The sequence below is a fragment of the Mobula hypostoma genome, chromosome 18 (genome assembly GCF_963921235.1).
Source record: "Mobula hypostoma chromosome 18, sMobHyp1.1, whole genome shotgun sequence".
NCBI classification, from domain to species: domain Eukaryota; kingdom Metazoa; phylum Chordata; class Chondrichthyes; order Myliobatiformes; family Myliobatidae; genus Mobula; species Mobula hypostoma.
In genome coordinates this window covers 20705113-20719222 of record NC_086114.1, presented here as the reverse complement: position 1 = coordinate 20719222, position 14110 = coordinate 20705113, and the positions used below count along the sequence as shown (strand labels likewise).

At 43.2% G+C, this 14110-nt stretch overlaps 1 protein-coding gene across 1 annotated transcript in view; it reads left to right on the top strand.

Moving 5' to 3' along the window:
* Positions 1–14110, top strand: part of ret (ret proto-oncogene receptor tyrosine kinase) — a 132299-nt gene that overhangs the window by 67229 nt on the left and 50960 nt on the right. The window contains exons 2-3 of the mRNA XM_063070535.1: positions 9011–9250; positions 11979–12260. Coding sequence (XP_062926605.1) covers positions 9011–9250; positions 11979–12260 — 522 coding nt within the window. The remainder of the gene's footprint in view (positions 1–9010; positions 9251–11978; positions 12261–14110) is intronic.

The following is a 14110-nucleotide window of genomic DNA, read 5'->3' as shown; positions in this document are numbered from 1 at the left end:
GTTTCAATTGGCTTTCAATTTGCAATCGATGTAAATTGGTCCCACTGGACATCGACTCCAGATGTTGATACACCCTCTAGTGCTCATTTTAAAAATTATTTTGAGTCAACCTTCTGCTGTACGTGGCTCTGTGTTAGTTCCCTATGACGCTTCCTGGGGTATTTCACTCGGGCTGAATTTTCCTATTCCCAAGCTAGTGCCAATTCCAAGACATACTTGCTGCCTAGAGGTAGGGTAAGTATCTGATATCCAGGAAGCCAAACATCCCTATGTTGTATTAGAGACAGGCAGCGGCAGTTTCCAAAGGACTCTCAGTTCCAAGACAAGGAAGCCTGTCTGCTGATTTTATGCAAGATTAAACCAGTTGAAACCCAATGTGAAGAAAATACTGGCTAGAGAAAGTAAAGAGGAATTGGAGCTTGTCTTAATTACTGGAGACACAAGAGGCTGCAGGTACTAGAATCTGGAGTTTTTTTATTGTCTACTCAAAAAGATTTAAAACACATTAAATTGTACGAGATTCTGTATGACATGACAAAAAAAAAAGACTAACCAAGGCAAATGTGGGTCCCATAAAGACAAAGATGAGAGAATTTATAACAGGAACTGACAGAGGAATTAAACAATCACTTTTTGTCAACAAATGATCTGCTGGAAATACTCAGCAGGCCGAGTGGTATCTGTGGAGGGAAGCATTTGTTGTTGTTTCAGGTTGAAATCCTGCATAGAGTCCTAATGTAGGTTTCTGATCTGAAACGTTGACCATTCTTTTCCCCTTCGCTATTTTAATGATTAATTAAAATGAATTTAATTGCTGTTGTTTTAAATGTTTTAATTACTCTTTTGCAAGTGGTTTATGTTGTTTTATCAGTTTAAATGTTAAAAATCATTTGTCATTAAGAATTTAAAAAATTTTTCTACGTTTTTAAGTTTACAAATTTTCAATTGCAGTATAAAAAATAGTTAATGTTCCTGGTCTGGGACCCATCATTGGGGTGGGCTTTGGTAATTGGTGCCTTCATCACCTGTCAGTCATTCTGTGAGTGTTGGGGGGGTGGTATTTGCCCTGAACTGGCCAATGTGCTACACTACATCAGAATCAGGTTTATTATCACTGTCTTGCATGTATTGTTTTGAGCAGCAGTACAGGGAAAAGATGTAAAATTGCTCTAAATTGCAAACAAATAAATAAATAAATAGATAGATAGATAGATAGTGCAAAAATAGGAATAACGAGGTGGTTCATGGACCATTCAGAAATCTGATAACAAAGGGGAAGAAGCTGTTCCTGAATATTGAGAATGGTCTTAAGGCTCCCAAATCTCTTTCCTGATTATAGTAAAGAGAAGAGGGCAAGTGCTGAATGGGAAGGGTTCTTCATGATGAATTCTACCTTCTTTAGACATCACCTCTTGAAGATGTCCTCGATGTGGAGAGGGATGTGGCTGTGATGGAACTGGCTGAAGGGCTGAGATTCACTGCGATTAAAAACATTGGCCTGAATGACACAGCTGACAATTTGGGAGCAAAGGGAGATTTGCCTTGTTAAAAAATGCTTACTTAAAGCTCCATAGGCAAAAATATTCCTTGTGAAGAGCGATTTGTGTTTCTTGATTTTTGCTGCTATTGGTTTGAGGATCACCATCTTCAGTATGCAGTTGTGGAAGCCTCAGGGATAAATGTAATGCGAGGGTGACAGGACTGTTGTCAAGCAGCTGATCTAAGCAAATTTGCAGCCAACAGTCCAGGCCAGCTGATGGATCACTGACTTTTGTGAAATATACAAATGCCTTTCATACCTTGGTAAACACTACTCTGAAACTGTTCATGAATTTAGTCGATAAATAGATAGAAATTTGAATTGTCACTATAAAATTAGTGTTGAGGGGGATAAGCATTTGAGATAATTCCCTGTGGAACAACCATCTGTATCTACTGAATATTAGCACCCCTAATTTGGTGAAACCCCTGAAGGTGCTTATCAGGAACCATAATGAACAAAATTTGCCGCCAAACCACGGGACCAAAATTCTTGGTCAGAAGTAAGCTGTGGAGAGCATTTTAAAAGAGGACTGAGCAGCAGGGTGATTTCGGAAGGAATTTCCAATTTACCCCCTTTTACAGTCATAGAGTCATAGAACACTACAGCATAAAAACAGGCAACACACATAAAAGCTGCTGGTGAACGCAGCAGGCCAGGCAGCATCTCTAGGAAGAGGTGCAGTCGACATTTCAGGCCGAGACCCTTCGTCAGGACTAACTGAAGGAAGAGTGAGTAAGGGATTTGAAAGTTGGAGGGGGAGATCCAAAATGATAGGAGAAGACAGGAGGGGGAGGGATGGAGCCAAGAGCTGGACAGGTGATAGGTAAAAGGGGTATGAGAGGATCATGGGACAGGAGGTCCGGGAAGAAAGACAAGGGGGGGGACCCAGAGGATGGGCAAGGGGTATATTCAGAGGGACAGAGGGAGAAAAAGGAGAGTGAGAGAAAGAATGTGTGTATAAAAACAAGTAACAGATGGGGTACGAGGGGGAGGTGGGGCCTTAGCGGAAGTTAGAGAAGTCAATGTTCATGCCATCAGGTTGGAGGCTACCCAGACGGAATATAAGGTGTTGTTCCTCCAACCTGAGTGTGGCTTCATCTTTACAGTAGAGGAGGCCGTGGATAGACATGTCAGAATGGGAATGGGATGTGGAATTAAAATGTGTGGCCACTGGGAGATCCTGCTTTCTCTGGCAGACAGCGTAGATGTTCAGCAAAGCGGTCTCCCAGTCTGCGTCGGGTCTCGCCAATATATAAAAGGCCACATCGGGAGCACCGGACGCAGTATATCACCCCACCTGGCCTGCTGCGTTCACCAGCAATTTTTATGTGTGTTGCTTGAATTTCCAGCATCTGCAGAATTCCTGTTGTTTGAGCATAAAAACAGGCTCTTCTGCCCATCTAGGCTGTGCCAAACTGTTTTAATATATTCATTGGGCCAAATTGTGCTCAACCTAGTTGGTGAAACAGCAATGCTTTCCTTCTGCAGCTTCCAACATGATTGAAACCTCTCCCGTTGCCGGCACAACCAGAGTTTCATGCTTGTATTCCCAGAAGGCTTGGTCCACTGATTCAAAGATGATGGAAAGCATTTAGAAAAGTTTGAAATGCATTTTGAGTCATTAAAAATATACACTCAGTGGCCCCCTGTACTTAATAAAGTGGCCTCTGTTTGTATGTTTGTGGTCTTCTGCTGCTGAGGCCCCTTTACTTCAAGGTTCACTGTGTCGTGAATTCAGAGGTGCTCTTCTGCACGCCACTGTTGTAACGCGTGGTTATTTGAGTGACTGTTGCCTTCCTGTCAGCCTGAACTAGTTTGGCCATTCTCCTCTGACCTCTCTAACCAGGTGTTTTCACCCATAGATATGCTGCTCACTGGATTTTATTTTTTGCTTTTTGCATTGTTTTCTACTCTAGAGTCTGTTGTGCATTAAATCCCAGGAGATCAGCAATTTCTTAGATACTCAAACTACCCACTCTGGCACCAACATCATTCTACTGTCAAAGTCACTTAGATCACATTTCTTCCCAAATCTGATGTTTGGTCTGAACAACAACTGAACTTCTTGCCCATGTTTGCCTGCTTTTATGTATAGAGTTGCTGCCCCATGATTGGCTGATTAGATATTTGCATTAAGAAGCAGGTGTACAGATGCACCTAATAAAGTGGCCACTGAATGTACTTACTTTGAAAACACATTCAGCATATGGGTTGACTGAAACCAAAATACAAGCAGGCTGCACCGTTTCATTTCTGGTTTGTACATAGATCAGCAGATCCATTCACATGAGTGGGGCCACATTGGATGCAGTAGGCACGGCTAGTTTAAAGCTGAAGCCTCTGGTATTGGTACTCTTGCTTCAGTATTTCACAGAAACCGCTGTGGAATCAGTAAGGGGTCCTGGTGGGGAACATAAGCCTCCACGAATGGCCAATTGGCAACCTGTGTGTTTGGCTGCATTGCACAGGCATGAAACTCAGGATACCCTCATTTGTGCACTGGCATTGCACAAGTGTTTTGTAGAGAACTACCTGCCAGGCCTCAGCACAATTAAGCGATTATTCAATTATGTGAAACTGGATTGAAGCCTTTAATTGATAGCGATATTAGTTCAAGTTGCTAGTAGAGCTTCTCGAGATAATTCAAAGTTCAAAGTAAATTTATTGTCAAAGTACAATGTATGTCACCGTGTACAACCCTGTGATTCATTGTTTTGCAGGCATACTCAGTAAATCCACAGAATAATTAACCATAACAGAATCGATGAAAGACTGCACCAACTTGGTCATTGAACCAGTGTGCAAAAGACAACAAGCTGTGCAAATACAAAAGGAAAGAAACAATAATAATGTTTCCATGGTTCCATTTATGTATACAACATGGAATTCTTACTCTTCACGGACATCCATGAAATGGAAGAAAACCCGAATGAATGAATGACAGAAAAACATTAGAACGCCAAAGCCCCCCTCCCCAACCCATGCACAAGCAGCAGCAAAGTATCAATCCTTCCCCTCACTTCTCCTTCTCCTCCTCCCCCTCCCTCTACTTCTTCCAGTAGGAAGCACCAGCTCCCCCCACCTACTGTGCAAGCAATAGCAAAGCCCCCAAGGAGACCATGATCTAAAGTCTATCAAAAACTTCAGTCCACAACCCAGCACTTTGACATTCCATAGGATCTCTCTCTCACTAACGAGGGAGAGAGGTATCACTCCTTCCACAGTGAGGGGAGAGACCAACAACTCACTGTTTCGATGTTACAGTCTGCAGCATCGCTTTATTTATAAATAAATAAGCAATAAATATCAAGGACATGAGATGAAGAGTCCTTGAAAGTGAGTCCATTGGTTGTGGAAATAGTTCAGTGATGGGGTGAGTGAAGCTGAGTGAAGTTATCTCCTTTGGTTCAAGAGACTGATGGTTGAGGGGTAATAACTGTTCCTGAAACCAGTGGTGTGAGTCCTGAGGCTCCTGTTCCTCCCTCCAGATGGCAGCAGCAAGAAGAATGCTTGTCCTGGGCGGTGGGGGTCCCTGATGATGGATGCTGCTTTCCTGCGACAGTGTTTCATGTAGACATGTTCAATGGTGGGGAGGGCTTTAGTCTGGAATTGCTGCTTTGCCCATGTGATGGCTTTCTGGAGGTCATACCTGGACCTCCTGTAACTTTCTTGGTGTAGAAAATATGGGGAGAATGAAATGGGATCAGTGTAAGATAGTGTACCTGGGTATTTGACAGTTGTTATGATTTACTGGGGCTGAATGGCCTGTTTTCCTGCTGCATGAGAGAGGAGGACAAGAAAACATAAAGTATTTGTTTTAAGACTGATTAATGTAAAACATTTGGGAATCACTGCTGTTTTGTTTTATGGGGGGTCTGTTTATTTCAGAATAACTTAATGTGCAGCAGAATTGAGCAGTGTGTTTTGAAACAAAAAGTTATCATTTTGAAAATATCTTTCATGATTTTCCAAACAACTCTACAGAAAATGAACATTTCACTCCTGAGGTATCCAGTTCATCTATAGCTCCAACAGACCTGCTGCTTATTAGGCAAATCTGACCTTTCTGGTGTTGGCTGATGTGTAAATATTGTCCATGGTGCCTGCTCTTCAGGAGAATTCCATGGATTATTTATGGCCACGTGTGAGATTTAACATTTAGTCTGGATGTGCTGTTTCTCTCAGTGCTGCTTTCCCTTGGCTTTGTACAGAAGCTCCATCTTAGCAGCTGGGAATCCTCCAAAAACACTTGCCCTGCTTAATTTCAGGGTATAAGGTGCTGTGGAAGGAGGCTCTGTCCTGTCATGTCTCAGGGTGACGGGTGACCAAGAGTAGCGATTGACATAGTAACCATGAACATGACTAGAGACTGGATCAAATACAAAGAATCTGTGGAGTGGGTCTCAGACCTGATTTCAATCCAGATTCCAGATGAAGAGTTTTGACAAGGAATGTTGAATGTCCTTTTCCCTCCATAGCTGCTGCTGCCAGACCTGTTGAGTTCCTCCAGCTCGTGTTGTTCCAGGTTCCAGTCTCTCTTTCTTTACTTCCCACTGTAAGGTTCGTCCATCGTCATTGATGAAGACCTCGACACCATTAGCACTTTGTACGAGGTCGAGTTGCTAGCTTGACACTCAACCCGGCACGGATGGAAAGCGTGCCTGGGAGCAGCTCGACTGGATTCAAACTCAGGAATCTTTGCTCCTGGTGTCCGGCGCTGATGTCACTGTGCCACCAGCTGGTTGATGGTGCTGAGACTAGCACTTGATTTGGATTTAAGTGAGGGAGAGTTGTGCAGCGTCAGCCTCACTCTCTCTTCCCAATTCCCATCTGGATCCAGTGGCAAGACAAGAGTCGAGACGGCTGGAGATGGGACTAGGCGCAGTGGATGACCAGGACATCTTCTGTATCTTGTGCTCTACGTATTCCACGACGTTTGCAGAGACCGCCTTCTTGACCGTTGGACCTTCCATTAGTCTCGTCCGCTCAATCCGCCGGAGTCTGTCTTCACATGCTGGGATAGACAACTCCCTGTCTCACCGAGGGTTTGAGACCCGTCGGCTACCCTCACCTGGTTTGGCCAGCTTGTTGAAGCCATTGCCTGGGGTGTGGCCACTGTTGCATGCAGACAGCTACGGGGAGCCACAGGCGAGAGCTGAGTGCCAGGTGGGGACCAAAGGTGGACTAACCGCCCTGAAAAGGATGCGACATGTTCCCCCACCAGAGGTGCTACCCTTCCCTGACACCCCATACACTCCCACTGTACAGAAGCCAGGATGGCACAGTAACATAATGCTATTACAGCACCAGCGATCACTAATTCAGGGTTCAATAACCGCAGACATCTGTAAAGAATTTGCCGTTTCTCATCATGACCGTGTTGGTTTCCTCTGAGTACTCAGGTTTCCTCCTACATTGCATCGAATAAGGGTTAGGGTTAGTAAGTTGTGGCATACTATGTTGGTACTGGATGTGTGGCGACACTTGCGCGCTGCCCATCACAATCCTCACTGATCAGATGATGCACTTCACTCTATGTTTTAATGTATATATGACAACTAAAGCTAATATTTTAACAATACATGGTAGTACAGGGCATTGAGGTTCACTGTACTGATGCAGCCTAGAGTCTGGACCCTCATCTCCCACCCTGTGCTCTGGCCGTACTAATAAGATGTCCAACATGGAAACCACATTTGTGAACACCAAATGTGATGTCCTTTAGTCGGCTCAACTTCACATACATTGAGTGCTTCTGCTTTCAAGGGGCAGATGATATTACAACTTCTGACTGGGTGCCCTCTCAAGTTGAAATGGTGATCTTCAGATACAGCAGAGGGGTGCATTTTACTGGAAGTGAAGCTGCCTTATTAATGTAATCATATCCACATGCACTACAAAGAATCATCGCACATTGGTTAACGGGTTTGCTAATGCCATTAAAAGGGCAACATTGATTTATTTTATTAATAATCTTCCATTGATGGTCTGGGATAGATTTCTTCAATTAGAGTATTGTCTTCCCTTATCACAGGTCTAGATGAGCTTTCATCTTTCGATGCACTGTTATACACCATTGACAAGGTGCTAATGATAGCCACAGTGTCTAGGACAGGCTGCATCTTCCCCAGAACATACTATTGAAATTCTACACTGCCATCATAGCCAGCATCCTCACATCAGCCATTACTGTCTGGTTTGGTGCAACATCCTCTCACAGTATACAATACCTACAGCAGACTATCAGGATGGCAGAAAAAGTCACTGGCTGCAGTCTACCGTCACTGCAAGACTTCTATGTGCCCAGGACAAAAAGGCAGGAAAAATAATTTCAGACACTACCCACCCAGCAAACTGCCTTTTCCAAAAGCTCGCTCCTGAAAAACACTGTAGGGTTATAAAAACAAAACATTCACACCATCTTAAAGTTTCTTCTCCCAGGTAGTTAAACTGATCAGCCAAACCCCTCTATCCATTACCCCTGTCACTGAACTCACTGTAAATACTTTAAACCACATTTTATAATGCTCTCTGCATTGCAAATACATGCTGGTACTTACGGGCATTTTATTTCATATCTGTACTTCAAACTTTATGTAATTCTTTATTCTTTATAGTTGTTGAATGTTATTGTTTTCTGTTGTACTCATGCCAACTCAACACAGTAATTTCCCAATACATGAAAATGTATATGGAGAATAAAGTTTATCCTTCATCCTCCATCCTTGATCCCTGAGATACTGTTTGAAAAAGAGCAGATACCAATTAAAACCATTTTGGTACTATTGACCCTCCTGTCAGTAGCTTTGCCCTAATTTACTTCAAAAGAAACTTGTTAGGCTTTTTTTTTGCAGAACTGGGGAATGGAAATAAAAGGTGTGTGCAAAGAAAGACATCCCTTTACATTACAACAGTAATATAATGAGGACATCCCGGGGTGGTTTAGGACTATTGATGTGCTTCTGGAGTGTAGTCACTGTTAGGCAATGGCCAAATTGTGCACAGCAAGCTCCTGCAAAGAGAAACAGATAATATCTGGAAAATGTCTTTCATTGACACTAGTTGGATGAGCAATTTGGGGAACTGCCCCCGGGATGAGTGAATATCCTAGTTTGTCATTCATTGTGAAAGTCCTACCCTGATATGTCTTCCCAAAGTACAATGCCTCGTATTTACCTGAATTAAACTTTATTTGCCATTCCTCAGCCCACTTACCCACCTGATCAAAATCCCCCTTTAATTATTGATAATCATCCGCTCTGCCTCAAGACCACCTTCACTATCTGACTGACTGATAAAATGGCTTAGTGTGAAAGGTGTGGATGAAGGGTCTCAGCTCGAAACAGCAACTCTTTATTCCATTCCATAGGTGCTGCCTAACTTGCTGAACTCCCATAGCATTTTGTGCGTGTTGTTCAAGATTTTAAACATCTGCAGTATCTTTTGTGTTTCTGTTTTCCTATCCAGCTGCCCTTGGATTATACTTCCCCAGGAAGACCTACGAAGCCACAGTATACATTGGCCAGCCAGCAGACACTCCACTCCTCCAGGTCTACGCTTTACCCGATGAGGGAGACCACATGGCTTACTTTGGCTTTTGCAACAATCTATTGAGTGGATTCCGACATCACTGGTTCAGAATTGATGAGCGATCTGGGGTCTTCTACCTTAACAAGACTCTGGAGGAGAGTGACCTCAGTGTGCTGGGTAAGCAAGTGCTTTGTATTGCATGATCGCTGATCAGAATTGGAATCAGAAACAGAATCAGGTTTAATGTCACTGACATACTGTATGTTGTGAAATTTGTTGTACAGTACAAAACACAAAATACCTGTAAATTCTCTCTCTCTCTCTCATATATATATATGTGTGTAATTATTAGAGATAAAATATAAAAGGACAGTAAAAGGCACCAGACTTATCAAAGTTCAACCACTTCGTGCACAACAGTTAGAGCTCAAGTAACGGGGTCCTCTTTCCATCGTTTGATCCCCTCTGACCTCCTGGGACCAACCACATTGGTCGACCAGATGCTCCACACGAGTCTGTCTTCGTCTCCTCTTCTCGCCGAAGACCCTGGGCCTCGCAGTCCTGCTCGGGGTCCGTCCCCTCGGCCAGCTTACAGCATTGCGTCTCCTCTCTCTGTCCGCCTTCCCCTTCTGCCCCAAAACCCCACGAAACAATAGCTTACAGACACCCAAGAAAGAATAACATCTATCCCAATTGGTTCGTTCTCTCTCTTATCAATAATATAACCCAAACAAGCAGAGGGAGAGAGAACTCCTTATTATTACAGAAAAGCCATTTTAATTATAACATAACAAAGAAGCCGTTTTGCTTAGCCTACGCAGTAACATAAAAGAAGAAACCCTATATATATATATATATATATATATATATATATATGTGTGTGTGTGTATATATATATATGAAGCTCTTCCTAAAACATTGAGTGTGCGTCTTCAGGCTCCTGTGCCTGCTCCCCGATGATAGTAATGAAAAGAGGGCATGTCCTGCAATGTGGGGGTCCTTAACGATGAATGCCGCATTTTTCCGGGGTTGCCTGTTGAAGATGTCCTTGATGCCAGGGAGGCTCGTGCCCATGATGGAACTGACTGAACTTACAACTTTCAGCAGTTCTTCCCGACCCTGTGCACTGGCCCCTCCATACCAGGTGCAGATGATGCAACCAGGTAGAATGCTCTCCACTGTACACAGTGATGATGAGAGAATCGGTGAGTGGCATCATCACACAATGTTAATAAATCAAACCACTTATTCTGTGGTGCAACAATATTTGGGGAATATACGGTAATTTCATGTAGTATTCCCAAAACATTCAGTAAAGCACCAATAATCCAGCTTCTGATTGTATGGAATCATGATGGTTCAGCCTTTGGCTCTTTCTTTAGCTCGGAATGTGAGCTGTAGGTGGGGTGTGTGGCCAAAGCTTTACTTCTGATGTGTGTCTAAGATTGGAGTCCAGGAACGTGGCCAAAGCTGGGCTTCTGAACTGTGTATGGGTCAGGGCTCTGGAAGTGTGTCTGAGCTCCTGGAGTGTGTCTGGAACTGTGCTCCTGGAATGTGTCAGGGACTGGGTTCCTGGAATGCGGCCAAAGCTGGGCTCCTGAAGCGTGTTTGGGACTGAGCTCCTGGGGTGTGTCTGGGACTGGGCTGCTGGAGTGAGGCCAAAGCTGAGCCACTGTGTATTGGGAATATTCAGAGCTCCCTCAAAGGCGTGGGCCACTCACCCGCCTTAACCAGCTGGTGGTAGATAGCAATGTGTTCTTTTATTTGAAAGGGTTTACCAAGCAAACAGTGTAGAGGGATGAACAATGTCAGCAAAATATAATTATTAACCTGTGCCTGGCTTAGTAATTGTAGCCTTGTCAAACATCGGCACACTTAATCCCAGAGGTCCGCACCCCAGTGATGTCAAAGCAATTCATGGAAGGACAATAGCAAACCAAACAAAAATTAATTTGATTCAATGCAAAAGGAAAGGTTAAATAAGTTGGGACTCCATCCCCTGGAGTGCAGGAGAATGGAGGTTTATCTTATAGAGGTATACAAAATTATGACAGTTATAGATAGGATGAATACTTGCAGGATTTCTCTCTGTGGGTTGGTTGAGACCAGAACGAGAGGTTTATGATGAAAAGTGAAATATTCAAGGGGAATCTAAAGGAGAAATTCTTCACGCAAAGGGTGGTGCAAGTGTGCCTTCAGAAGTATCAGAAGTGGGTTCAGCTGTAACATTTCAGAGAAGATTGGATAGCTACATGGATGAGAAGGGTATGGGGGGCATGGTCCGGGTGCTTGCGATGGGACAAGGCAGAAGTTCAGGCTGGCATAGACAGTTTGGGCTGAAGGGCTTGTTTCTATACTGTTGTGCACTAAGACTCCAGGATTCTCTGAGCCAAAACATTTATTCATCTATAAAGCTGAGGGTGAGACTCTTTAGCAGAGGGTGCTGCTGGTATGACTCGCCTGGGTGTCCGATGCGTGCCAGATGCAAAGTTACAATTTTTCAGCTGTTATCTCAAGGAACTCCAGAGTATTGTCAAACAAAATTTCACACAGAAGCTCAGTAGGTCGGGCAGCATCTGTGGAAGCAAATGGATAGTCGACAAGAGGTCCTGATGCAGGATCTTCTCTGCCCCTTTGCCTCACAGTCTGACCCGCTGTGTTCCTCAAGTAGATTGTCTTATTACCCAGATTCAAGTATGAGCCATCTCTTGGGTTCTTACAAAGTCCATGTGGAAATACCAGACCAAACTTGGTGAAGGAAGTAGGTTGTAAAGGGTATTTTGAAGAAGGAGATACAGGTAGGGTGGTGAATATGCAGATGGGAATAAACACAGTTTTAACTCAGTCTCATTCACGATGTTTCTCATTCATGCAGAGTTACATAATCTTATTTAATCCATTACAGGCAACATGGGTGGACCAGAATTATATAAGATCATGCTGCATATCTTTGCTGCTCCAGAACCACATCGTGAAAAGGAGTGCAAGGCACAGGTCATAATTATTGTGGTGAACAAAATCTTACCATCCTGTGCCAACATCACAGCGGAAGACCTTTGCTTTGGAGAAGTGGATTCCAAGGTTCAAATTATTGAGAACAAAGATCCAGCGACTTTCTTTCAAATGAATTCCTTGCCAAACCAGTACCAATGTCAGCATGCCAACATCTCCTATCATCTTGGGACAGGTAATAATCGTGTTGTCAGGGGTGGGACACAGGGCGAGTGCTGTAGGGTCTGCTTTTGTGTTGCCTTTGGGTGAATCAATGTGCCAGTACTTACAATGAATACTTTGAAAGGAATTAAAAGAAGATATTGATATAATCATCTTCTGCTGGCAGAGATAGGTTTTAGGGGATTAAACACTGACATCAGATTCATAATTGGTACCAACACAATCAATCATTTCAAATCTGACATCAATGTCAGATGTGAAATGTCAGGTGTTTTTGAGAATGTAAGAGAACACAGAGCCAAGCTGGGTGAATGAGTTAACAGTGATCGATGCTGATTTCATTCAATGGTAGGACGTAAGTGCCTGTTGCGCATGTGACTATATTACAGCCAATTGCAGAAAGGCCACAGGCATTATGTGACTTACAGAGGGCACGGACAGTAATGTTGCCTTACCTTCATGCTGCTGCCTCAGTGTTCAAAGGCCCAGGTTCAATTTGGACCTCTGGTATTGTCCATGCTCTTCCTGTAGGTGCCTGGGTTTCCTCTGGGTGTTCTGGTTTCTCTCATCTCTAATGCATTAACTCATCACTGGAAGTTGCCCCAAGTCTGTAAGTGAGTGGTGGAATCTGAGGATAGGAATAGAACTCTGCACTTCCCTCCGGAATGGTTTGTACCTATCCCCAGTTTTGTTCCCAGGTCCTGGAACTCCTCCAGTGGCAGTGGAAGAGGCTTTCACCCACCTTCTCTTTCAATGTCTTTCACCATTCTCAGCAATGTGGGAAAGTGTGGTGAATAAAATGGGAATTCTTTTTAAATAATAGTAACTCAATAATAAAAATAGTAGAATCAGTTTAAATAGGCGTTGACCATGATGGTCAATGGGCTGAATGGCCTTTTTCTGTGCTAACCCATTGGTGAAACAGCGATTGAAGAGGTTAAGCTCTGTAAAATGTTTGATGGGACTAGGCAGAATAAGAGTTCGGCACAGGCTAGATGGGCTGAAGGGCCTGTTTCTGTGCTATATGACTCTATGACTAACATTAGTTAATCCTTGAATGCCAAGTTACAACTCACAGTGAGGATGAATAGCAGTAGCAAAGTAAGCAAATCTATCTTAAAATGTTTCTCAGAACCAAGATGAGGGTGTAGCAGTATTAATGCCCTTCTGTGCAGTAATTGCACCTGAGGAACATGAAATGCAGGAAGATTTCACCTGTTCTTTCTGTGGTAATGGCCGGGCCACACAAACAGAACATCTGCCCTTTAAAATGAGTTCTTTGTCCTCTGGCTGATGTATTTCTTCATCAACAGCACCACCTAGTGCTTGGAAGACCCTGTGGCAAATCTAATGCGACTTCTCACATTGTGGGAAGATTTTGAAGAGCTTTAGAAGAAATATTTTTATGAGTGGATTCTGAATGTAAGGTAGGCAAGCACAATCATGTATTTTTGCACAGAAAGGTCCCACAAGCACATGTCTGTGCAATAGAACTGTATATATCCAATATCATTGCTAACTGATACTGCTGTAGTAACTTGCCAATACCATTATATCCTGGCAGTATAGTCATAGTCATAGTCATGCTTTATTGATCCCGAGGGAAATTGGGTTTAATTACAGTTGCACCAACCAAGAATAGAGTATAGATATAGCAATATAAAACTATAAATAATTAAATAATAATATGTAAATTATGCCACACTATGCACCTGCAATTTTACTGTAAACCGGAAATGTCTCTAAGCTCTGGCAGTGTTGCTATCATTTGAAATATTGCTGTGTTTGCAACGTAGCGCACAAAATGCTGGAGGAACTCAGCAGCATCTATGGAGGCGAATAAACGGGCGATATTCTGGGCTG